The sequence below is a fragment of the Protomyctophum bolini genome (assembly GCF_963924005.1).
Source record: "Protomyctophum bolini genome assembly, chromosome: 17".
NCBI lineage: Eukaryota > Metazoa > Chordata > Actinopteri > Myctophiformes > Myctophidae > Protomyctophum > Protomyctophum bolini.
In genome coordinates this window covers 7,386,564-7,411,791 of record NC_137878.1, presented here as the reverse complement: position 1 = coordinate 7,411,791, position 25,228 = coordinate 7,386,564, and the positions used below count along the sequence as shown (strand labels likewise).

The 25,228-nt window shown below is 44.6% G+C and overlaps 1 protein-coding gene and 1 pseudogene across 3 annotated transcripts in view; one reads left to right on the top strand and one right to left on the bottom strand.

The window, feature by feature from the left end:
- Positions 1–4,283, top strand: part of LOC308331568 (tax1-binding protein 1 homolog B-like) — a 30,268-nt pseudogene extending 25,985 nt beyond the window's left edge. Inside the window, exons 11-12 of the transcript XR_013966243.1 lie at positions 451–548; positions 3,162–4,283. The product of XR_013966243.1 is annotated as a tax1-binding protein 1 homolog B-like (transcript). The remainder of the gene's footprint in view (positions 1–450; positions 549–3,161) is intronic.
- Positions 4,284–11,231: 6,948 nt separating this feature from the next.
- The window catches only part of LOC308331381 (juxtaposed with another zinc finger protein 1), a 31,930-nt gene continuing 17,933 nt past the window's right edge, over positions 11,232–25,228 (bottom strand). Inside the window, exons 3-6 of one of the 2 annotated variants that reach the window (XR_013965589.1) lie at positions 20,735–20,946; positions 15,653–15,822; positions 12,337–14,730; positions 11,232–12,235 (exon numbers count right to left, since the gene is read on the bottom strand). Coding sequence is in view for 1 of the 2 variants with exons in the window: in XM_080786801.1 (XP_080642927.1) it covers positions 14,554–14,730; positions 15,653–15,822; positions 20,735–20,946 (559 nt within the window). In the remaining variant the exon portion in view is untranslated. Of the gene's footprint in view, positions 14,731–15,652; positions 15,823–20,734; positions 20,947–25,228 lie in introns of both variants that reach the window. The other variant, XM_080786801.1, reaches the window with a different exon arrangement.

Here is a 25,228-nt window from a genome sequence, read left to right as displayed (position 1 = left end):
TAAATCTGGGGGTCCTTGACGTGAAAAAGGTTGACCACGACTGACATAGAAACCTAGGTTTTTTCAGAAAATATTAGGATTTAGAAGCCTTTCTTTTATCGACCTCAGTCCAAAATGGGGTTAGACTGAGGATGCGTTCTTGGTTTAACCTATATGATCCTATAGAATTATACCATCTCTATGAATTTGATGTATTATTTCGCGTTTACCTTTGCTTTATACTGTAAATCGTTCTGGATTAATAATAAGAGCCTGATATTTAAAAATGTCTAAATTGCAAAATTGTCTGGGATTTAATAATGGCCAATCGCCTATAGTTTGAATTATCGATGGCCATTTGTATATGCAAAAGTATATAAAACAATAAAACTTGAGTGGGGGTGTGTGTCTGACGCGTGTGTGTGTGTGTGTGTGTGTGTGTGTGTGTGTGTGTGTGTGTGTGTGTCATAGGTGGTGGATGCGGAGGCGGTGGCGGCCCAGCCACCCTGCGACCATCAGCCGTCCACCAGACGACCTGATGCCCGGCGCAGCTTCTGTTTCGATTCCAGGTAATTAACCCGTTCTGACCTGAGATCAGATTCTAAAAAGGTCTTCTCCATCCTGACAGTTTTCCATTCTGACCTGAGATCAGATTCTAAAAATGTCTTCTACATCCTGACAGTTTTCTGAAAAAGCCTATGTTTCTACGTCAGTGGTTCTTCGATTTAAAAAAAATAGCAGACCTACAAGCTCGTAGCCACTCGGTGGCGCGCTATGAGCTTGTAGATCTGCTATTTTTCAAGCACAAGTACTAATGGCATGAATCGCATGAATATGAGCAGGCTGAGTGAACTTCAAATCAGTTGGTGGAAAATGTTTTGTAAAAGTATAAAGTATACTGCGATGTAGATGTACTCCGTTACAAGTAAAAAAAAAAGTCCTGTGTGCAAAAACAGTATCGCCATCAAAATGTACTTAAAGTATACCAAAAAGTAACAGCACTCATTATTGCAGAATATCCCATTTCCCAAGTTCAAAAAGTGTATACACAATCTTTTGAAAATAGCCGATCTACAAGTTCACAATGCGTCACAATGCAACGCATTGTGAACTTGTAGATTGGCTATTTTCAAATGGCTGAAATGTATATATACATATCAAATAACTATAGTGGAGTGAAAGTGCAAATGTTGCCTCTGATGTGTATAAAAGTACTTTCCACCACTGCCAAACATTTTCCAAGTACAAGCACTATTTAACCCATTCTGACCTGAGATCAGATTCATACGAGGTTTCCGCTGGACACACTACTGGTCTGATGAACCCATTCTGACCTGAGATCAGATTCTAAAAATGTCAGTCGTTCTTCGATTTTTCAAAAAATAGCTAGACCTACAAGCTCGTAGCGCGCCACTCGGTGGCGCGCTATGAGCTTGTAGATCTGCTATTTTTCAATAGCTAAAGCATAACATGATGCCAACACCAGAATGGGTTCCCGTTCAGAATGGGTTAAGGGCATGAATCGCGTGATTATAAGCAGGCTAAGTGAACTTCAATTAATAACATCACAATCATGCAGGCAGTGACAGTAACACAGTACAGTACAGTACAGTACAGTATAGCCTACCTGTAATGTTTTTATGCAGCTGTTGTTGATGCTGATTTTACTATCATGAGCCTTATGAACTATACTCACATTAATGCAGAGGAGGTTCCATGATGTTTAACGTACACTTCCAACGTGTGTACATTGTTTAAGTCACAGATGCGTGGTTTTCATATCGCATAAATATATATGAACTTTGGCTAAAAGCTTCTATTTAATCGGCGTGGGGGTTCTTGTTTACCCTAACAACTGTCATGGCAGCTTGGCTGCAACCTAAACGCACTTCCTCTTCCACTTCAAATAAAAGCCACTTGTAATTGATTGAAGTATAACAGTTTCAACAGTTTCAATTCAATTCAATTCAATTCAATTCAAAGGGCTTTATTGGCATGAGAAAAACATACGTTTACATTGCCAAAGCAAGAAAGAACAATACAACAACACAGCAATACAATCAAAACAAAAATGATGTACTTTGAAGGTCAGAATCTTCAATTAGATCAACTTCTATGTACCATTAAGATCACTCGATGCAGGTATAGTGCAGGAATATACACAATGCTTAGTTTCAAACGAAAGCACGAGTCAATAAAAAAAACTGTTAAACATAAAGCATTACACTCGTTTCACAATAGGGTCCACCTTTTTCAATTCATCAGAACATTTAGAGACGTATATAAATACATTTCTCATCATTGTATTATCAGACCAGCTCAGTCGGCCTTGTGGTTAGAGTGTCCGCGCCCTGAGACTGGGAGGTCGGTGGTTCGATCCCCGGCCGGGTCATATACCAAAGACTCTACTATAAAATGGGACCGCAGTGCCTCCCTGCTTGACACTCAGCATCAAGGGTTGGATTGGGGGTAAGTCCCTGCGACATATACTAGTGTCATGTCCAGGGGGTGTACTTGTACATCAAGCTGCCTCACGCTACAGAAACAGGAGATAGGCTCCTGCCCTGTGGGCCTCATGGCTACAGAAACAGGAGATAGGCTCCTGCCCTGTGGGCCTCATGGCTACAGAAACAGGAGATAGGCTCCTGCCCTGTGGGCCTCATGGCTACAGAAACAGGAGATAGGCTCCTGCCCTGTGGGCCTCATGGCTACAGAAACAGGAGATAGGCTCCTGCCCTGTGGGCCTCATGGCTACAGAAACAGGAGATAGGCTCCTGCCCTGTGGGCCTCATGGCTACAGAAACAGGAGATAGGCTCCTGCCCTGTGGGCCTCATGGCTACAGAAACAGGAGATAGGCTCCTGCCCTATGGGCCTCATGGCTACAGAAACAGGAGATAGGCTCCTGCCCTGTGGGCCTCATGGCTACAGAAACAGGAGATAGGCTCCTGCCCTGTGGGCCTCATGGCTACAGAAACAGGAGATAGGCTCCTGCCCTTATATGGGCCTCATGGCTCGGCAAGGCTACTTACTTTACTTATTATTAGACAGTCGACGAAATCAACACCGATTGTCTGTAATATTATAATGCTCTCACACGCCCCCCCCCCCCCTTCTCGTCCTCTCCTCTGCTCCCTCCCTCCCTCCCCTCCCTCCCTCCCCCCCCCCCCCCCTCCCCACGCAGCAGCACCAACGACGTCCACCGGCGCTGCCCGCTCTGCGAGGTCATCTTCCCGCCGCACTTCGAGCAGCGCAGCTTCGAGCAGCACGTGGAGAGCCACTGGAAGGTGTGCCCCGTCTGCTCCGAGCAGTTCCCGCTGCACTGCCGCCAGCGGCTCTTCGAGAGGCACGTGCTCACGCACTTCGACGGCCACGTGCTCAACTTTGAGCAGATCGAGTGAATGAAAACCCACCACCACACCACCCCAAGGGCCCCGTATGCTTAACCACTCCGGGGTCGGTCAGTTTGGTCGGTCGGTCCGAGCAGTGTTGTTTTTGGCTAGCAAATTTCTATTTTAGTTTTAGTCCGTAGTCTCTTTCTGAATAGTTTTAATTTAGTTTTAGTCACATTTTTGTCACCTGGAATGTGTTACGGTGTTTAGTCTAGTTTTAGTCGACTAAAATGTCATACGATTTTAGTCGACTAAATCTTTGCAGGTGCATTTAGTCGACTAAAATGTATTTTTGGTGGGCATTGATGCCAAACCAAAATGTAAGGACTGTTTTTTACACTTGCTGAAAACAGCCGATATACACGACGCGACGCGTTGTGCGCTTGTATATCGGCTATTTTCAGCACGCAAACAAGTGTGAAATGACTTATACTGGATCTGTTGTCCACTATAGTCCCTTCCTAACATTTTAGTCTAGTTTTTAATTTGTTGACGAAATTGTCAGTATATTTAGTCTTAGTTTTTAGTCACCATAGCACAGTTTTCATTTAGTTTCCATTTAGTTTTCTTCGGTGGAAAAAGGTAGTGGACGAACATTTTTCGTCTTAGTTTTAGTCGACGAAAACAACACTGGTTAGGGTGTAAACCTCGCGTCACCACCATGAGGCCATCCACCTCGGAGGAACGCCAGCTGGTCTGTGTTCCAAAATCGCCGTGTGAACCGGTCTGGAGCGGATGGTACTGCAATTTTACAATTTAGTCGTAGTCACTGATTTGTAGTCATCAGGCAGGAAACCACAAGGCTGAATAAGAAGTACCCGTTCATAGCGCTGATTCCAGTACTTGTGGTTTCCTGCCAGATGACTACAAATCATTGACTACAAATCATCGACTACAAATCATTGACTACAACATGACGGAAGTTACCGTCCGCTCCCGACCGGATCCTAAACCCCTTAATGGAATGCTGCCCAGGCTACAGGGTGGGACAACCGAATGGGACAATCTGAGAGAACATAATGTTGTAGACTTTGGGTGTTTTTTCAAGGCGTTGTTTTTGCTCTGTGTTCACGTTCAATCATTAAATATGGCAATCCTGACAGAGTAGAAAATGACCTCATATGCCAGTGTAAAGGACATTTTTCTTTTCTTTTAAATCAAATTGGAAAAGAACTCCTAGTGTAGTGAGTATAGTGTCTGAGGCAAGCGGTTCCCAAACTTTTCATGGTCGAGAGACTCGAGACCCAAAAAGAGAGACGTACTAGAATATATCCATCTAGTCACTATAGATGTTTTCCCGGGACCCAAACTATAGTGAAAATAGCCGATCTTGTGAGCTTGTAGATCGGCTATTTTCACTGCTTCTATACTCTTAAACATTTCTTTTCGTGAATTTTGTTTTTGATTCATGAGAAATGTTTTCTTTTTTGGGGGAATGTTTTTTGAAAAAGGTTTGAACTAATAAGGATTAAAAAAATGAATGTAGGGATTGTAGGAAACAAATAGGTCCCGACCCAATGTTTTGGGAATCATATAGAGACAGGCGTAGCACCCGACTGTCATGGCCATAAGGGATGGGGATCTACGTAATAACCCAGTTCAGATTATCTCAAAATCCCCCAAAATCACACACTTCAATATTTAGCAAGTTTTGACCAAATTTAAAAGTGTGTCACTTGCCTTATGTCTGATAGAAGAAGATGTGGATCGGGCCTATAGTGTCTTTGATGAAAACAAAACATGATTTAACATACAGGCAAATGTATTTATATGATCGTTAAGCCGTTATCGACTATCGAATATGGTGTCAATAATAACAACAGAAAAAAAACAAGCCCCCAATCCTAGTCATGGCTGCCTCTTTGTTTTGTCTCTATGTGAACATCCTCTCTCTGCTTTAACCCATTCTGGTGTTTTAAACATTGTTATAATTTAGCTATTGGAAAAATAGCAGATATACAAGCTCAATAGCACGCCACCGAGTGGCGCGCTATACGAGCTTGTATAGGTCTGCTATTTTTGAAAAAAATCGTGAAAATGTGGCGCAAAAATCCTGACAGAAAACTGTCAGGATTTAGAAGACATTTTAGAAATTTCGACGTCAGGCCTTAAATGGGTTCAGGCGTCATATAGTTCCATCATCACCACATGAATATAAATAGCTCATTCGGAGCAAAACATAACAAGAAAATGTCCACCTTTTTTTAAACAAAAGTGAACCGTCCTGGAGGTGGAAGTTTCCTTGTTGTGGCGTTATAGCTCTAATTGCTTCGTCGTTACACCAAGTATAGGGTTTTGGCCAGTGAAACGCATCCAAGTCAATCATTTTAGTCGAGACGCGTTGCTTCATATCTTTGGCACTTTGACACTGACAGGCCTATAGAAAGGATGTATAGTATAGGGTTAGGGTTGGAATAACAAAAAGTTGCTGCTTCTGAGCACAAATCAGTATTGGATCAAATTGAATGTGTCACGTTTTTAACAGTCCGACTCTGTATTTGTGTGTGTGGAAGCACCGTGCGTGTGTGTGTGTGTGTGTGTGTGTGTGTGTGCCTGTGTGTGTGCGTGCGTGTGTGTGGATACTACTACTACTGTGTACAATACAATACTCTACAAGCAAAGACGTCAAGGCGTCTTAAAAAAAAAGGAGAACAAACGGCACTACATTTTAATTTATCTGCACTGAATAAGGCTTTATTCTGAATGTACTACTACTACTGTCTGTATAGTATATATATATATATATATATATGTGTATATGAAAGAATTATAAGATACTGTATGGAGAGTCCTGTGTGAGCTCTTGTGACCTCCACCTTGATGTGTTTCTTTTAGAGCAGTTGGTTTTCAACCCTTTTCATTATCAAGGCCCATTCAGCATGTGAGCCACGGACCACCGTGCATTTGATGACATTTTAGGGGCATATTTTGCACGTATACCAGGTGTTATGACTTAAATTAACAGACATGTGTGACTGATGCGATTTGGCCACTCAAAATAGCCAAACAGCATTGGCCACGACGCCTCCCGGTCTTAAGTTATAAGTCATAAGACCTGGTACTTTAAGACACTCAAAATAGGGCCCTTTTTTAGTCTCTCAGACCCAGAGATATTTTTTGCTGTCTTTGAATAAGATGTTGTCCACAATTCCGTGCTGTGTTGATGGTGGTATAATATAGGCTACCATTAGGAGAGAATCCGAGAGATGACAGGCCAAGGACCACTGGTTGAAAACCACTGATCTATATATTAACACTTCGTGCAGGTCTTCGGTGGCAGCGGGTTATAGATCTTATTTGTCACGCGCTCATACGTGTTGTATGTGTGCAGTGACATCATGTTTCAATTCAAGAGACAGGATTGGACCAGCATTGTTTTACTGTGGAGGTTTTTTTTTTCTTTCAAAATGCCTTCGGCAGACCCCGAAAGCTATATATGGGCAAGGATTGCAAAGTTGACAGGCACTTTCATGATCGTATACTTTTGATATTTGTGTTGACTCTAGAAATGTGATTTTCTTTTAAATGTTAATTTATTATATATTTATTTCTTTTTCACCCCCTATGGTCCTGTGTGTGTGTGTGTGTGTGTGTGTGTGTGTATGTATGTGCACACTGAACCCGTTGTCAATCTCAACTACCAGATGAGTCTTCATCTAACGGCTTGTCTGAGACCGTACTGCCATTTCAAGTTCAAGTTTAAGTTTATTTCAAGGTGACCACTGGCCGTGTCGTATCCGGGCTTTCAAAAGTTCCACATGCACCATCATTACAACTTAGTCAAGTGTGTGTGTGTGTGTGTGTGTGTCAAATCCCAGTCGTGTGAGAATGCAACTGGAGGTTTTAATGTGTATTGCAAAAGGTCTTTATGAATAAAGTACGCTTCGTTTAAACTCTACATCATGTGTTTCGCAAACATTTTGTGGGCCAACATGCAGGTCCCTTATACCAGTGATACTCAACCTCAGGCCTGCGGGCCACATCAGGCCCGCGGGACCATTATGACTGGCCCACCAATGAAAATAAAAAAATAAATAAGAAAAAAGAATCTGGAAAATGAAATAAAAATAAATAAATCTGAATGAAGTTATCTTTAATTACATTATTATAAGTAATACTATTAGAGTTGTACTATTACTCGAACGAAAATAAAAGCTTGGGGGGGGGAGATGCAATGCAAATGAAAGACATATACTGTGTATCCCTATTCCCTGACATAATTTTATAGCTAAACGGACAGAATTCTATTTTATTTGAATGATGAAACCCAGCTGCCATTAATAGTTGGAAATGGAAATGGAAATTGCGGAAATTGTGGAAATTGTAATTGCGGAAATTGTGGAAATGGTGGAAATGGAAATTGCGGAAATGCGGAAATGGAAATTGCGGAAATTGCGGAAATGGTAATTGCGGAAATGGAAATTGCGGAAATGGAAATTGAGGAAATTGCGGAAATGGAAATTGCGGAAATTTCGGAAATGGTAATTGCGAAACTGCTCTTCACTTATAGCTATCTTTTTTCAGGTAGATTGTTTTATTTTACTCAGTCAGCCATATCACTACTCATTTTTTTTCATGAAAAAGGTCATAGCTGGGTAATCTATTTTCAGGCAAATTGTGTTTATTGTATTTTATTTTACTCAGCCATAACAATTTATTTTCTGTTAACCAACTTGCTGGCTGGCAGGCAGGCAGACAGCTACTCATAGACAGGCAGACAGACAGACAGCTACTCATGGAGAATTGGACAGGCAGGCAGTCAGACAGCTACTCATATACTTTATACTTTGTAGCTTTCTCAAAAAGCATCCCACATAATCCCATAGTCTGCCCAACCGGGGGAACAAATAACACAACACACATCATACAATACAGCTTTTCGTTTATTTTCCTGTGTTTTTTTTTCTTTTTCTTCTTTCCTCAAACGTTTTCCTGATTACACACACACATACGTACGACGAAGCAGCTTCAATTGTGGATAGAAAGACAGCCTGACTGACATCACGTATAACAAGTCACTCTCCTCCTCGTAACCCCCCCCCCCCACCCCCCACCCCCCCGTACAAAAAAAAGGAGAAACATCGGTCTCCAACGTTGACATACGAAAATATATATATAATTTAAAAGCACTTGACAGACACGTTACAATACATTCACTGTACACAGTATGAGTCCGCAGCCCTCCCTCCCCTCCCCTCCCCTTCCATGCACCCCCCTCCCTCCCCCCCCAACATGTCTTATATAATACTGCGACTGGCCCTCTCGTTATTAGTTGTGTGTCCTATAGCTGTTGCCATAGCGGTAGTGGTCTCTGGTGTGAGAGAGAGAGAGAGAGAGAGAGAGAGAGAGAGAGGGGATGGGTTGGTTTTTTTTAACGAGTGTTTGACAGACCCCCCCCTTCTCCCGACTCTTTGTCTCCACTTTAAACCCCCGACACGCAAACTCACTCCCTGGGCGGCTGTGAGGTATGATGGCAAGGACACCAGAGGATAAATTGAAAAAAAAAAAAAAAGAAAAAAAAGTTGTCTTATACTGCATGGGCTCACAACTATATCTCCTTCTCGGGGCAGTTCTCTGGTTAGTATATATAGCCCCCCACACTTTCGCGACCCTCGGTTATACCTTTTTCTGTTATTTGTATACAGAATATAGGTAACCGAGGGTCCCCGAAAGGGGCCAGTATATACTATGCACGGATACACACGGAGTAGAGCCCGACCGATGAGATTTTGAAACCTCCCCATTCAAATGCTATATAGCATCATGCACCGAATGGGACATTATTATCACGTTTAGTCGGCGGAGACTATATAGTGCTATAGACGGTTAGTCAGAGGAGTGATACTTTTGACAAAAAAAAGTGCGAAAGTTTTGAATCATTTAGAAATAATCCATTTGACAACATTTAACGTAAAAGCAAAACAAAAAACAAAACGAACACAAACTGAACTTTTTTTTAATTTTTAACCTCTTTAAAATAATTCCCATTAAAAAAAAAAGGTTTTTTTTTTTTTCAACTATGATTGGGACACATCAGCTGCATAATTGCAAAAAACTGTGGACCCCCCCAGGCAGTGAGTATATTATGACAAGGAAGAGAGGGTGGACGACGAAGGAGTCTGACGGCGACAAAGTCGTAAAAAACAAGTCAAATAATGGCCGATATATCGGTCGGGCTCTATAACACTATATAACCTTGAACTCACTTATAACTGCCGAGGGCGATAATATAATAACGTATAAGTAAACTTTGTGCTTGAAAATGTGGGTGTGCACCACCTATTGGCCACCATGCTTGCTTTATGACAACTATACCGGACTTGTGGAGGAGTGGAGAGGCTGTGTGTGTGTGTGTGTGTGTGCGCATGTGGGGGAGGTCACTGCCCTATATACCCCTCGTACAACATTACAGAATATAAGAAATGTTTTCCGGCACTGAACCATTGGAAAAGTACAAAAAAAAAGAAAGAAGAAAAGCGAGTCCATGACCGGGGGGGGGGGAATGCAACCACCTCATCTCACAGAAATACTGGGCGAAATAGCACGAAATTGCAATTATTCCGTGCATATACACGGCCTAGAGAAAACGCCCCCCAAAAAATCCGTACATATTCCGAGACTACCGGTATACCGTTTTTGACCGCGACGGAGGCGTCAGCGTCATATGTATACGGATTTTTGGGGGGTTTTCTAGAGGCAGCGTATGCCATTTCACCGTGTTTTGGGTGAGACCGGGTATAGGGAAATGACATCATGAATGGGCACTGCATTGTTTTTGTTTTTTCCTTCTTCTTCTTCTTCTGGAGGCAACAAATGATTGCGGTCGTTGGCCACTGTGTAACGCAGTGTTTGTTTGACACAACTCTATGCGCTGCAGGAGCGCCAGGGTGGCATGCCTGGCACAGGAAAACAAACACAGAACAACTACTGTATGTACAGTACAGTACAGTACAGTAGCCCTAGAACACTACGGGGGCCCAAGATACTGCAAAAAAGACTCGGCTACACAACAGTGGTTCTCAACAACAACAAAAAATTGACACGTATTTTTTTGGGGGCCGCGGACAAAATACGTGGACCCCGTTATTTAAAGCCCATAATGCTCACATAAGTTGTGAGCTTGACGGATCGACTATTTTCAAATAGCCCGACTTTATTTATTTTTATTTTTTAAATGGCGCATGACATGTTTAACCCATTTTGACTGATTGAACGATTCTGCCAAAATGTTCTTCTAAATCCCGACTGTTTTCTTGAAAAAAAGAAGTTTTTCTACGTCAGTCGTTCCCAAACACTTTCATCTCACTTTTCGCAAATTCTTCAAAAATAGCAGACCTATATACAAGCTCGTATAAGCTCTATGAGCTTGTAGATCTGCTATTTTTCCAATAGCTAAAGCATTTACATAATGCTCTCTGAGGAGAACCACTGGGCAACTAAAGCAATGTATACGCTCACGACTCGTGCGTGAGCGTGCGTACGTACATACATACCATACATACATACATACACACAATGTACTGGAATGCTGTGATCTACAATGAAAGGTCGTAGATGGTATAATCTCTTGGAAAAATACGAATCGAACTCGCTCCCCCCCCCCCCCCCGCCCTCGTCCTCGCAACATACAGTACAGTACATGATATACAATCCCTTAAAACACAGAAAGCATGCATGAAAACAAATAAAACATTCCGTCCATCGATCACAGAGACATTTCGGAAGGCGCCGCCGTTCGAAAGAGAAAAATCGGCGACATACATTTTTTTTCAGCCTCCTGGATGAAGACAAAGTGTCTCCTAAAGCTCCCCCCTCCCCCCCTCCCTCCCTCCCTCCCTCCCCCCCTCCCTCCCTACTAGGCACATGGTATGGTCAGTTGTTTGGCAGTGATGAGCTGTTGGCAACAATCATGGAAAGAAAAATGAGAAACAATTAGAAAAAACAACAACAACAACAACTCTTGGCAACTGGAACGACTCAGCGTGACGCTTATAATTATAGCCCCGCGTTTTCAAGGCCAAAAATCGGATGAACCAACGCAGCACTGCGCGGGGGGGGGGGGGTGATTCCCGCGGACCAGGAATCCTGGTGTGGAAAACAAAAATAGTGAGAACGTATATAAAGTTATGGAAACGTGGTGCAGATGAATTGTCATAAAAACAATTAAATAAAAAGATTCTGTTGGACCTTTATAGCGATAAAGTATAAGCATTGAAATGAGCATCTTTCCCCTGGTCTCAGGGGTATAGGATTCACCCCTGGGTATAGATTCAAATACTTTTACTTGTCTCGTACTCACATATCGTATGAGCGGTGAATCCTACACTCTCCTCACCTGTGGGACTGTCAAAAATACGCTCAGTGTTTGAATCAGGCTTTTATAATAGTCTCTCAAACCAGCCTATATGCCACTGCCACCATCTTTGAATGCTCCAGAGAGCAAAACCGGCGAAGGCTGAGAAGAGCAAGCCCGTCTCCTTCCAAACCTGAAGGTGACAGCGTCTTCTTTCTGAAACGTTCAGAAAGAGTTTAATCCAAAAAAAAGAAAATTTCTGCTAAAACAGCTAAGCTATAGCTTAGGCTTATGCGGAATCGGTCTGGGTACAACTCTGGTTCCACCCCCAGACTGTAGGTCCAAGCGGCCCAGTGCAAGACACCGATAGCGACCCTCACACATTAATATGTAAATATGGCTCCTGATATTTAGGTATAGGTATACATGCAATTTTCACGTGTATACCGTGAATAGAAATGTCCCCAAAAAGGAGTCGGTATATACTCTTATTATTTCTCCTAAAATTGGCGGATCTTTCGATCTTTATACTGCGTCGTAGAACAGTCTGGGCCTTGACATTACGGGAAGGGCCTTGACATTACGGGAAGGGCCTTGACATTTACGGGAAGGGCCTTGACATTACGGGAAGGGCCTTGACATTACGGGAAGGGCCTTGACATTACGGGAAGGGCCTTGACATTACGGGATGGGCCTTGACATTACGGGATGGGCCTTGACATTACGGGATGGGCCTTGACATTTAGGGGAAGGGCCTTGACATTACGGGATGGGCCTTTACATTACGGGAAGGGCCTTGACATTACGGGATGGGCCTTGACATTACGGGATGGGCCTTGACATTACGGGATGGGCCTTGACATTTACGGGAAGTATAACCGAGGGAAGAATGCTGCTGTAGTGTCGGACTGAGGCTCTGTCCTTAAAAGGCCACACAGACCTTTCTGACCTCGGGGGGGTCACCTCAGTCAATAAGGAATGGAAAAAGGAACACTTTTTGACCGATGATAAAAAACATAACAGAAATACACGCAACACCTAAAAAGAAAACATGAAAAAATATATAAAATAAAGCTTGGAAATAAAGTGTAACTATTTTATGTATATGCTCATGAATACTTATATTTCTTTTTTTTTTAATATATATATATATATATATACAGATACATAATCTATGTTTTATATATATCGATATAGCTATTTCTTATATCCTGTATAAGTTAACTCTTTATGGGCTTAAGCCCACTGTGCCCTGCCCCCCCCCCCTCCCTCTCACACATAGGGGGGGGGGGGGGGCGTTGACTTCCTTCTATTTGTAGACCGTGGGCCAATCAAAAAAAAGGGGGCAGGGCTTAGTTGCATTTAAGTCTTCCTCCCGCCGCGCTCGCTTGTCGCTTTGCGTTTCTCGCTTGTTTTTTTGTTTTTTGTCTTTTTTTTTCTCTCTTGTTTTGTTTTTTACAGTTAGCACCTTTACGCGAGTAAAATGACGTGTAAAAAAAAAGTGGGGGGGGGGGGGGGGGGGGAGTGTGATAGCATAATATACGAATGTGCAAATGTACAACAACATCGAAAATACAAAGATAACGTCATTCAAAAGTACAAAGTGATATAGAATTATAGATAATATATAAAATAATAATAATAATAATAATAATAATAATAAAAAAGAGAACATAATAATACAAGGCAAAGAGTAAAACAAAATAAAAAATAAACTTAAAGCATGCACTTGATCCTTTAGTGTGTATAGGAGTGGGTGTCAGGGGTGGGGGTGGGGGGGGTGGAGTAAGGTGGGGGTTTTAGGAATGCTTATGGGTTTGGGGTGGGGGCGGGGCTTGATTTTCAGGGGGCGTGCCTGGGCATTGGGCGCCTGGACTCGCAACGTAGGATTCACTCGCACGTTTTTTTTTAAATGGAAACTAAATTTAAACTAAGCTATACGATGACTAAAAGTAAGACTAAATATATTGACAATTTTGTCAACAAATATAAACTAGACTAAAATGTTAGGAAGGGACAAGAGATGAGCCATTTCACAATTGGTCGCATGCTGAAAATAGCCGATCTACAAGCTTCACGACGCGTCGCGCTGCGAAGCGTTCCGAGCGCGTAGATCGGCTATTTTGCAGCACGTGTATAAAAAGTCATTGCGATGCGATGGCATCAAGGCCTTCCAAAATGCATTTCAGTCGACCAAAATCAACTGCAGATTTAGTCGACTAAAATCGAATGACATTTAAGTCGACTGAAACGAGAGCACCGACACTAAAACGTTCCAGGTGACTAAAACCAAAAATGAAAACTATTCAAGAGGGACTGTGACTAAAAAAAAACCAAAATAAAAAAAATGTGCCGTCAAAATCAAACACTGTGGTTTTTCGAAGAACGTGCGAGTGAATCCTATAGACTGACACCACTCTAGACCAGGAACGGCCACAAACGTCACATCCAGGTTTTAGCCCGGGGTATAAGAATTTTCTATGGCTGCCCAATGCAACTCCAATCCTTAATCACATACGGACAAACATCTATGCCGATAATATCTAACTTGCGGAGGTATAAGCGTGCCTTGTCCGCACGGGGCAACAGATCTTTCCAACGTATGGGCCATTGCAAATACGTTTGATAATCGCTATACTCTGCGCAAAACATTGTTTTGGAAATGCCGTAAAATTGCATTGCAAGTGAACGATAGAGCAAATCACAACTTCTGCTCTGAATACGCGCCGTGGTGTCAGTGTATACGTTACCGAGTCTGGGCCTAATAATAATAATAATAATAACGCCCCTCCCCCCCAGGCTATAGGTTTGTTTCTCGGGGTGCAGCGGCACCGTCTCTCCCAACACAGGAGGAGGAAGAGGAGGACATGCCTCTCTTCTCCTCCTCCTCCTCATCCCTGCATCTTGCGCAGGATCTCGGTGGAGACGGGCGGGTGGAAGGTGATGGTGTGGTGCCGCAGGCCCTGCGAGGTCTTGTAGCTCTTGCCGCAGCGGCACTTGAAGGGCTTCCGCACGCGGATCTGCGTGCGGTGGCCGTTCTTGGCGTGGTATTTGATGCCGTTCACGTTCTGAGGAGGAGGAGGAGGGTGGTGGTTATGGGTAAGGGGGGGGATATCATATCGTTGCTGTTGGGGAGAAACTACCGGGCTAACTACCGGCTGACTCCAAATTTAAAAAAAAAGTTTTCTAAATCATGACAATTTTCGGAAAGATTTGAGTCACATTTTAACGATTTTCTCAAAAAATAGCAGACCTATACAAGTTCATGGTGGCGCGCTATGAGCTTGTAGATCTGCTATTTTTCAATAGCTAAATTATAACATAATGTTTGAAACACCAAAAGGGGTTCCCCGTCTAGAATGGGTTAAAACCGTATGTTTTGACAAACAAAGCAATACCGCCACACACCAAGGTTATAATAGTTAACTAAAACTACGGTAACTATTAAAAAACGAAAACTAGAATTTAAAAAAACATTTTAGCTAACTGAAACTAATAAAAAAATACAAATACATTAAAAAACGATGACTAAACTGAAACTGTATTGTGTGTCCTCAAAACTAACTGAAATTATAGACAAAATTCCCTTATAGTTTTTATCAATATTTACAGTATATGCCTTTCGGATATTTATAATATAATCCCTTTAAAATTCATTCGATTCAGTTCCTCATTTCTCCAACACGTTTTACGGCAGTTTTCAGCACCGTATACGGCAGCATGTAGCCACGCTAATCCTAACCCACAAATAAACCGTACGAAAAAGAAAAACTAAAACTAAACTATAACTAAACTAAAACTAAGCATTTTCACCAAAACAAAAACAAAATAAAAACTAAAAACGAACTAAAACTAAACTGAATTAGACAAAAATATGTCAAAACTAACTAAAACTAAACTATAATGAAAAAAACAAAACTATTATAACCTTGGCACACAGACACACACACACACACACACACACACACACACACACACACACACACACACCTTGTATCTCTTCTTGCAGCCGGGCACGGGGCAGGCGAAGGGCTTCTCCTCGCCGCCGTTCATGCACATGGAGCTGAGGATGGACTCGGAGCTGATGGCGCTCTCCGTGGTCCACGACTCGTCGCTGTCGGACTCCTCGTAGTCCACCTCTTCCTCGTCATACTCACTGCCTGGGGGGGGGGGGGTCCACACAGAAAGCACATTGTTAACCCATTCTGACCTGAGATCAGATTCATACGAAGGTTTCCACTGGACACACACACACTGGTCTGATTAACCCATTCTGACCTGAGATCAGATTCTATAAAAATGTCAGTCGTTCTTCGATTTTTTTAAAATAGCAGACCTACAAGCTCGTAGCGCGCCACTCGGTGGCGCGCTATGAGCTTGTAGATCTGCTGTTTTTCAATAGCTAAAGCATGACATGATGCTAACACCAAAATTCTTCCAAATTCTCCAGTTTTCTGAAAAAAATATTTTCGGGATTAAAAAAAAAAAAAAAATCTGATCTACAAGCTCGTATGAGCTTGTAGATCTGCTATTTTTCAATAGCTAAAGCATAACACGATGCATATAACACCGAAAGGGGTTCCCGGCCCCGAGAATGGGTTAAAGGGACATTTCACCGCTCGAAGAAACTGCAGTCACAAAATCTGCAAAAACCTGTCGGTCGGTCAAGTCCGTCAGTCCGTCCGTCACGCCTCGTGACACGCTCCATATATGGGCCGCCTCCATAATGTGAAGATCACGAAACTGACCTCATCAGACGAGACTGGATCATCACCTACGTAGGTCTGCATATATGGAGCCGGGCCAGCAACTCTACAACCGACCTCAAAACCCCTTAGATGTCCATATATGGAGCTGACCCTTTTCTGACAACATCCATTATGTTGATCCTTCCCCCACCCGTCTTTCCTCTTCGATGTCTCCCTTTTGACTGTCACTGATGCGCAGCCTAACACACACACACTGACACACACACACACACACACACGCACACTAACTGTACATATGGATTTGGGGTGTTACAGTACAGTGACAGACAGTACAGTAAAGTAGAGGGACGTAACTCCGTCATTTCTAGACCATTTCGGAAGCAGGGCGGCTCGCCGGAAGCGGACCGCCCACCTGGACACGTTCCTGGGGGTCTGGATGTTTTCCGGGGACCCCCTGGGGACCCCCCCACCACACGGAGTTGCACCACTCACTTCACACGGGTGTGATTTTCTTTTCTTTTTTCTTTTACTTTATGGAATTCTTTCGAATTTTTATTTTCATGAAACATTAAAAAAGGGATATTTAGTCGACTCACGACACACAAAAAAAAGGGTCCCGAACAAGGAACTGCTTTGAGAAACACTGGGCTAGCGGCTAGAATATTACTGGAAAGCACCCTGATGCGTGTGTTGGGGGACAGACACTGTGTGTGCGTGTGTGTGTGTGTGTGTGTGTGTGTGTGTGTGTGTGAGAGGGGGGGGTATATCAAAAGGCTGGGGGTTGGCACAGAGAAAGAGATCATTAAGTGGGAGTGATCTTCATCGCGGAGCCTGGAAAAAGTGCTTTGCTAAGAGCAGAACATTTTCCATTCACACATGCAAGAGCGCGCACGCATGCGCGCGCACACACACACACACACACCCACACCATGCACAGGCAGCAAAAAAGAGCTACACACACGTGCGTGTGCGCGCGCACACACACGCACTCTGACCCCCCACCATTTCACAGGAAATGCTGCACCTCAGCATGAGGAAATGGATGGCACCCTGGCACATGTTGAAAGTCGTTGTGTGTGTGCGCGTGCGTGCGTGCGCGCGTGTGTGTGTGTGTGTGTGACTGTGTGTGTGTGTGTGTGTCCTTGTAGTATTATTATTATTATACTTGAGGCAGGGCTCAATCTACACACACACGCAAAGTAGAATTTGCTAAATATACTCATGGTCCTCACAAGAGAAATAGATGTTTTAGGGTTAATTTCTTTTTAGGTGGTTATGTGAGATTTGTACTATACTCACTCACGCCACATTGCCCTGCGACGCGTTCCAAGCTTGTATATACAGTAGATCAGATATTTCCGGTCGCGCAACTGAATATAACTCGGGTGCTAAAAAAATTAAAAAAGTGGATGTCCTCACAAGTATATAGCATTACAAACGTGTGTGTGTGTGTGTGTGTGTGTGTGTGTGTGTGTGTGCGCGCGCGCGTCCTCACCACCATGCATATTCCTGTTCGCACATATAAGCCCCAGAGCTATATAACACTACATATATGCTCAGCAGCGCCATTTGGGGGCTGCTGGAAGTGGACATCTGCTTTTTTTGGGAAGCCGGGGGAACACGCGGTCCCCAGGCCAACACACAGCACAGCGGGACAGCTGCCGTGTAATTAACAGAGTGTTGAGCGGGCCTGCTCACTGACGCAACTCTCCACACACACACGCACACACACACACACACACACACACACACACACACACACACACACACACACACACACACGCACGCACGACACTGGGCTCCACGCGTCTCAGTGTCATCCAAACTGGACCAGGGAGACTGTACATTATACAGGGGTTTGCCACAAAAGGTAGATCACAAAGGCTGCATGATGTGCAGATAGACCAAATGACCAAATGTCCTTAAAAATATATATATAATTTAAATATTAAAATAAATAAATGTTTTGGAATCCGACACTTGAATTGAGGCGACTGGACTGATTGATTGACATCAGAAAGGGTCCGTCACCCGTCTCGTCAGCTCAAACACACAGAAATACAAGTATTTGTTCTCTATAGTGTTTCACACAAACGTCATTACTAAACTTTACAAAGTAAAGTTATGTACAAAAATACATATACCAATACCATTTCCCCCCCCCCCGTATATTTCCCAAAGTGCATTTGTCTTATATGTAATGCCAAGCCCCGCTATTTTCAACAATGGGATGATGTATTTTTGTGTGGACAGATCTTGTCCATATTGGTCATATTTGAAAGTAGCTCTCAAGTAAAAAAATAAAAAAGGGTGGGCACCCCTGCTTACAAAATATGTAACCATTTGGTTGACGAATGTGAGAAATAATCATTCCCACCGATGAAAGAGGGAACGAATTGAAAGAGAAGGAGCTACTACAAAGTAAAACGTGGCGAAATGTCAATCGAGGTTAACTAAAGTCGCCTTACAGGTCATTACAGGTCAATGATATACGTTTGTGAAATGGGTCATTCTTCTGCATAATGAGCAATTAGAATTTGCCATAAATACTTTTGTCCTGTGTTATACTTTTGAACGCAGGACTCGTCGTGACACAAATATTTCTACATTTGTGGAATCATTGCTACTTTTTACGTATAACCACATGAACCCTATATAGTCTCTCGGGGCGAACATCCGGTGAAAACTGGACCGTGAGGACGTAGGGGTTGGCTATTTTCAGCAAACTTGGTGTAGAGGGGGAAAAAACAACTGAAACAACAGGTTGGGCATATTATGGACTCTTTTTTTCCTTTTCTTTTTGTTTTAATTGAGGTTTTCTGTCCGGGATGGGGTGTATATAATGTGTGCTAATTAGTAAGGCCAGGCGGGGGCCTCGGGCTCAGCCCAGTTATAGGGGGGACTTAATTTTCGGGGCCTGTTGAGAACTCACTGCACTAATATAACTTTGGGACAGCAGGCCCGTCTTAAGAGTTTAAAATGGACAGCTATCATAGCCTGGCTAATAATAAGCCAGACCGAATCAGCCGTTGGGCAAAAACAAAATATGGCCCTGCCGGGCGGATTACTGGTCTGGAGAGGCTCGATTGTGTACGCCCATTTCCTATACACCAAGGAGAACTGGTGTGGGCCAATCGAGACACGGTATAGGCAATATGGGCGGGGCTTTTGGTACAGTGACGTTCAATGCTTGAGACCTTTTGACTGACCAAAGAGAAAATGTTTTGAAACAAGATCCATATACACAGCATCTCCAGACTCAAATACCACACGACAGTGTGATTTTGAGTCTGGCTTATTAGCCAGGCTATACAGGCAGCTATCAGTCAAAAGGGAGACATCGAGGAAAGAGGAAGGACGGTTGGGGGGTCAACATAATGGAATGCCAGAACAGGTCAGCTAGCATATATGGAGGATCTAAAGGGTTTGATCAACATGGGTGTGTCTGTGTGAGGTCAGATGTAGAGTTGCTGGCTGGCGCCATATAATGCAGGTCTTTCTAGGTGATGATCCGGTCTTCTCCGCGTATGGGGCTATCCAGGGTTTGATGAGGTCAGTGTCGCGATCTTCATATATGGAGATGGCCATGTATGGAGCGTGACGGACTGACTGGTTTTCATCGTAAACTGCGACTTTACAGTCGCAATTAACTAACTACTAACTATTACTATTTAGTCTTTAAAAGGTAGAGTAAGTGATTTCACTTAATTCAAATATCACTTATTTTTGTTTAGTTTTGTTGTGATAATCCTCCCTACTATAGTGTGTGCTGACCATATAAGGAGTTCCTCCCTGTCCCCAGTTAACCCCTGGGGGGGTCAAAAAAAACCTTAGGTTTCGTTTTTGACTCTCTATCCTGATTGGACGAAGGCTTATAGGTCCCACAGCCAAAAACGAAACCTAAGGTTTTTTTGAGTGAAATCACTTACTCTACCTTTAAAGGAGTAGTCCATCAATATATATATATATTATTTCTATCAATTAACCCATTCTGACCGGGAACCCATTGTGGTGTCAGCATCATGTCATGCTTTAGCTATTGAAAAATAGCAGATCTACAAGCTCATAGCGCGCCACCGAGTGGCGCGCTACGAGCTTGTAGGTCTATTGCTATTTTTGTTAAATCGAAGAGCGACTGACATTTTTTAGAATCTGATCTCAGGTCAGAATGGGTTCATCAGACCAGTGTGTGTCCAGTAGAAACCTCGTATGAATCTGATCTCAGGTCAGAATGGGTTAAATGCACCGATTCATGGAGGTCTTTTAGACTTTCGTATAGCATTCTCCTATATGCCAATAATTCGGTACGTACACGTACACGTGCGCGCGCACACACACACACACACACACACACCTGCGTTACCTGTGGGCGTGCTGCTGCGGAAGGAGGAGGAGGGGGTGATGGGCGGCGTGACGGGCGGCGTCAGGTTGCCGCTGCTGCTGGTGTGGCGAGGGGGCGTGGCCGTGCTGTTGCGGGACACGCCGCCGCCGCCGCCCGCGATGGACGACAGCGACAGCTTGGGCGCCTTCTTCTTCAGGGTCTCCTGCTCGCGGCGCGCCGCGTCCGTCATGAACCTGAGGACGCGCGCACACACACACACAGTTATATTTAGGCTTAGTTTTTAGTCATCGTATAGCTTACAGTTTTCATTTCGTTTCCCCGTTTGGTTTTCGTCAGTGAAAACAGGTAGTCGGACGAACGTTTTTCGTCCTCTATAGTGTTAGTGTGGACGAAATCAATTTTTTTTTTTTTTTTACCCAGGGAAGTAGCTGAGCACAGGTGCTCATTTTCAGCAACGCCCTGCACATAGAAACACACAGACAGACACACACACACACACACACACACACACTGACCAGTACAACCACAGTCTTATATACTGTTGGCCACTAAAGCAGCTCCAGGGGTAGCAGTTGGGGGGTTCAGTGCCTTGCTCAAGGGCACTTCAGCGGTGTTGTGTTGGGGTGAGTGATGACAATCACTTCCCCCCCCTGCACCACCCAGATTTTTCCTGCTTATGCCCGGCCCGGGGGAATCGAACCGGCGGCAACCTTTCGGGCAAACAAGGAGCGCTCCTCTAACCCTTAGAGGCCATAATACCGCTGCCCTAACTCCGGCTGGTACCGATGGGAGAGATGGAGAGACAAGAGTGTCCTTCTTTGAACTCCTCCTCCTCCTCCTCCTCCTCCCTCCCCCCCCCCCCTCCCCCTCCCCCTCCCCCTCCCCCTCCTCCTCCTCCTCCCGCGTGAAGTCATCTCAACATGCTACAATAAGTAGAGATGACATTTACAGTCTCACCACTTGAACACTTACCACAGAAATAAACGCTCTCTCTCTCTCTCGCTCCTACACCCCCTTTCCCTCCCTCCCTCTCTCTCTCTCTCTCTCCCTGTCTATTCCTCCCATTGCCTCTCTCTCTCTCCCCCTGCATCGCACTCCTCTCTATCTCGCTCGCCCCGTTGTCTTTTCGCCGTTCTTCTCTCGGAAGAATGATTTAATAGTTGGTCGAGTGGGACGTGAGACACATCGGTGCACCGCACTCTCACTCACTCACACACACACACACACACACACACACACACACACACACACACACGTAAATGCCGCTGGCTCTGTACAGCGTGTGTGTGTGTGACGTGTGTGTGTGTGTGTGTGTGTGTGTGTGTGTGTGCGTGCGCGGACCATGGAGTCAGGAGTGATTGTGTTGTGTGGTTTTGTCTGCTGGTATACAGGCCGGGATGACTCACCACCGTGTCTATGGGAAGGGATCAGTCACCCAAGCTGTTCGCCACAAGCCAGACACACGTGTGCACACGCACACACGCATGCATGCTTGCGAGCATGCAGGCCGCACGCACGCACACACACACAACTCCCAACGGTGGAGCAATACTGCCCTCTATAGATTTACCCATCCTGTATGCTTATAGGCTCTGTGCATGTGTCATGATGGGGTGTGTGTGTGTGTGTGTGTGTGTATGTGTGTGTGTGCGCGCTCGTGTGCACGTGTGCGGCGCGCGTGAGTGTGTGTGTCAGTGGTGTAAAGTACATTTACTCAGGTACTGTACTTTTTTCCCGTACTTTACTGGAGTATTTCCAATGTTCTGTACGTTTATACTCCAGTATATCGCAAAGCCAAATATTGTAATATTTACTCCACCACAAATTATTTGAAAACTTTACTTTAGTTGCTATAGATACTTTGTAGGTCTGGATTACTATTACTAATCATACATTAACCCCTTCAGCCCCTATATACTGTATACCTATATATACTGTATACATTTCGGCCATTTAACCCATTCTGACCTGAGATCAGATTCATACGAGGTTTCCACTGGACACACACTGGTCTGATTAACCCATTCTGACCTGAGATCAGATTATAAAAATGTCAGTCGTTCTTCGATTTTTCTAAAATAGCAGACCTACAAGCTCGTAGCGCGCCACTCGGTGGCGCGCTACGAGCTTGTAGATCTGCTATTTTTCAATAGCTAAAGCATGACATGATGCTAACACTAAAATGGGTGCCCGTTCAGAATGGGTTAACCCATTTTGGGTAAAAATAAAATAGCAGATCTACAAGCAGATTTACAAGCAGAGCCTATATATAGCAGACCTATAGCGCCTACAAGCAGACCTATAGCGTGCCACCAGGTGGCGCTAGGTCTGCTTGTATAGGTCTGACAGACCTATATGTCAGAACGACTGACATATAGAAACATAGCTTTTTCAGAAAACTGACAGATTTCCCCCCCCCCCCCCATGTGAATAATCGATTATTTCAGGAGCAAAGCAGTTGAACGATACGTATATACGTTTGCAGGACAACAGCAGTAGCTGTCGATTTCTCACGCCTTAGCCTGATTGGCTGCGTTGTAGTGGATTCGAGGCTTCCGATTGGTCTGTGGTGCGAGGTTGAGGAAAAAACACCAGTTTGACGTTGTATCAATGCGCACTGCGCAGCTACTGCTGTCGTCCTGCGACGTCCCCTTATCGTTCACTAAACTCACCCCACACAGCTACTGCTGTCGTCCTGCGACGTCCCCTTATCGTTCACTAAACTCACCCCCACACAGCTACTGTTGTTGTCCTGCGACGTCCCCTTATCGTTCACTAAACTCACCCCCACACAGCTACTGTTGTTGTCCTGCGACGTCCCCTTATCGTTCACTAAACTCACCCCACACAGCTACTGCTGTTGTCCTGCAACGTCCCCTTATCGTTCACTAAACTCACCCCACACAGCTACTGCTGTTGTCCTGCAACGTCCCCTTATCGTTCACTAAACTCACCCCACACAGCTACTGCTGTTGTCCTGCAACGTCCCCTTATCGTTCACTAAACTCACCCCCACACAGCTACTGCTGTCGTCCTGCGACGTCCCCTTATCGTTCACTAAACTCACCCCACACAGCTACTGCTGTTGTCCTGCGACGTCCCCTTATCGTTCACTAAACTCACCCCACACAGCTACTGCTGTTGTCCTGTGACGTCCCCTTATCGTTCACTAAACTCACCCCCACACAGCTACTGCTGTTGTCCTGCGACGTCCCCTTATCGTTCACTAAACTCACCCCCACACAGCTACTGCTGTCGTCCTGCGACGTCCCCTTATCGTTCACTAAACTCACCCCACACAGCTACTGCTGTTGTCCTGCGACGTCCCCTTATCGTTCACTAAACTCACCCCACACAGCTACTGCTGTCGTCCTGCGACGTCCCCTTATCGTTCACTAAACTCACCCCACACAGCTACTGCTGTTGCCCTGCGACGTCCCCCTTATCGTTCACTAAACTCACCCCACACAGCTACTGCTGTTGCCCTGCAACGTCCCCTTATCGTTCACTAAACTCACCCCACACAGCTACTGCTGTTGTCCTGCAACGTCCCCTTATCGTTCACTAAACTCACCCCCACACAGCTACTGCTGTTGTCCTGCAACGTCCCCTTATCGTTCACTAAACTCACCCCCACACAGCTACTGCTGTTGTCCTGAGACGTCCCCTTATCGTTCACTAAACTCACCCCACACAGCTACTGCTGTCGTCCTGCGACGTCCCCTTATCGTTCACTAAACTCACCCCACACAGCTACTGCTGTTGCCCTGCGACGTCCCCCTTATCGTTCACTAAACTCACCCCACACAGCTACTGCTGTTGTCCTGCAACGTCCCCTTATCGTTCACTAAACTCACCCCACACAGCTACTGCTGTTGTCCTGCAACGTCCCCTTATCGTTCACTAAACTCACCCCACACAGCTACTGCTGTCGTCCTGCGACGTCTCCTTATCGTTCACTAAACTCACCCCACACAGCTACTGCTGTCGTCCTGCGACGTCTCCTTATCGTTCACTAAACTCACCCCACACAGCTACTGCTGTCGTCCTGCGACGTCTCCTTATCGTTCACTAAACTCACCCCACACAGCTACTGCTGTTGTCCTGAGACGTCCCCTTATCGTTCACTAAACTCACCCCACACAGCTACTGCTGTCGTCCTGCGACGTCTCCTTATCGTTCACTAAACTCACCCCACACAGCTACTGCTGTTGTCCTGCGACGTCCCCTTATCATTCACTAAACTCACCCCACACAGCTACTGTTGTTGTCCTGAGACGTCCCCTTATCGTTCACTAAACTCACCCCACACAGCTACTGCTGTTGTCCTGCAACGTCCCCTTATCGTTCACTAAACTCACCCCACACAGCTACTGTTGTTGTCCTGAGACGTCCCCTTATCGTTCACTAAACTCACCCCACACAGCTACTGCTGTTGTCCTGCAACGTCCCCTTATCGTTCACTAAACTCACCCCACACAGCTACTGCTGTTGTCCTGCAACGTCCCCTTATCG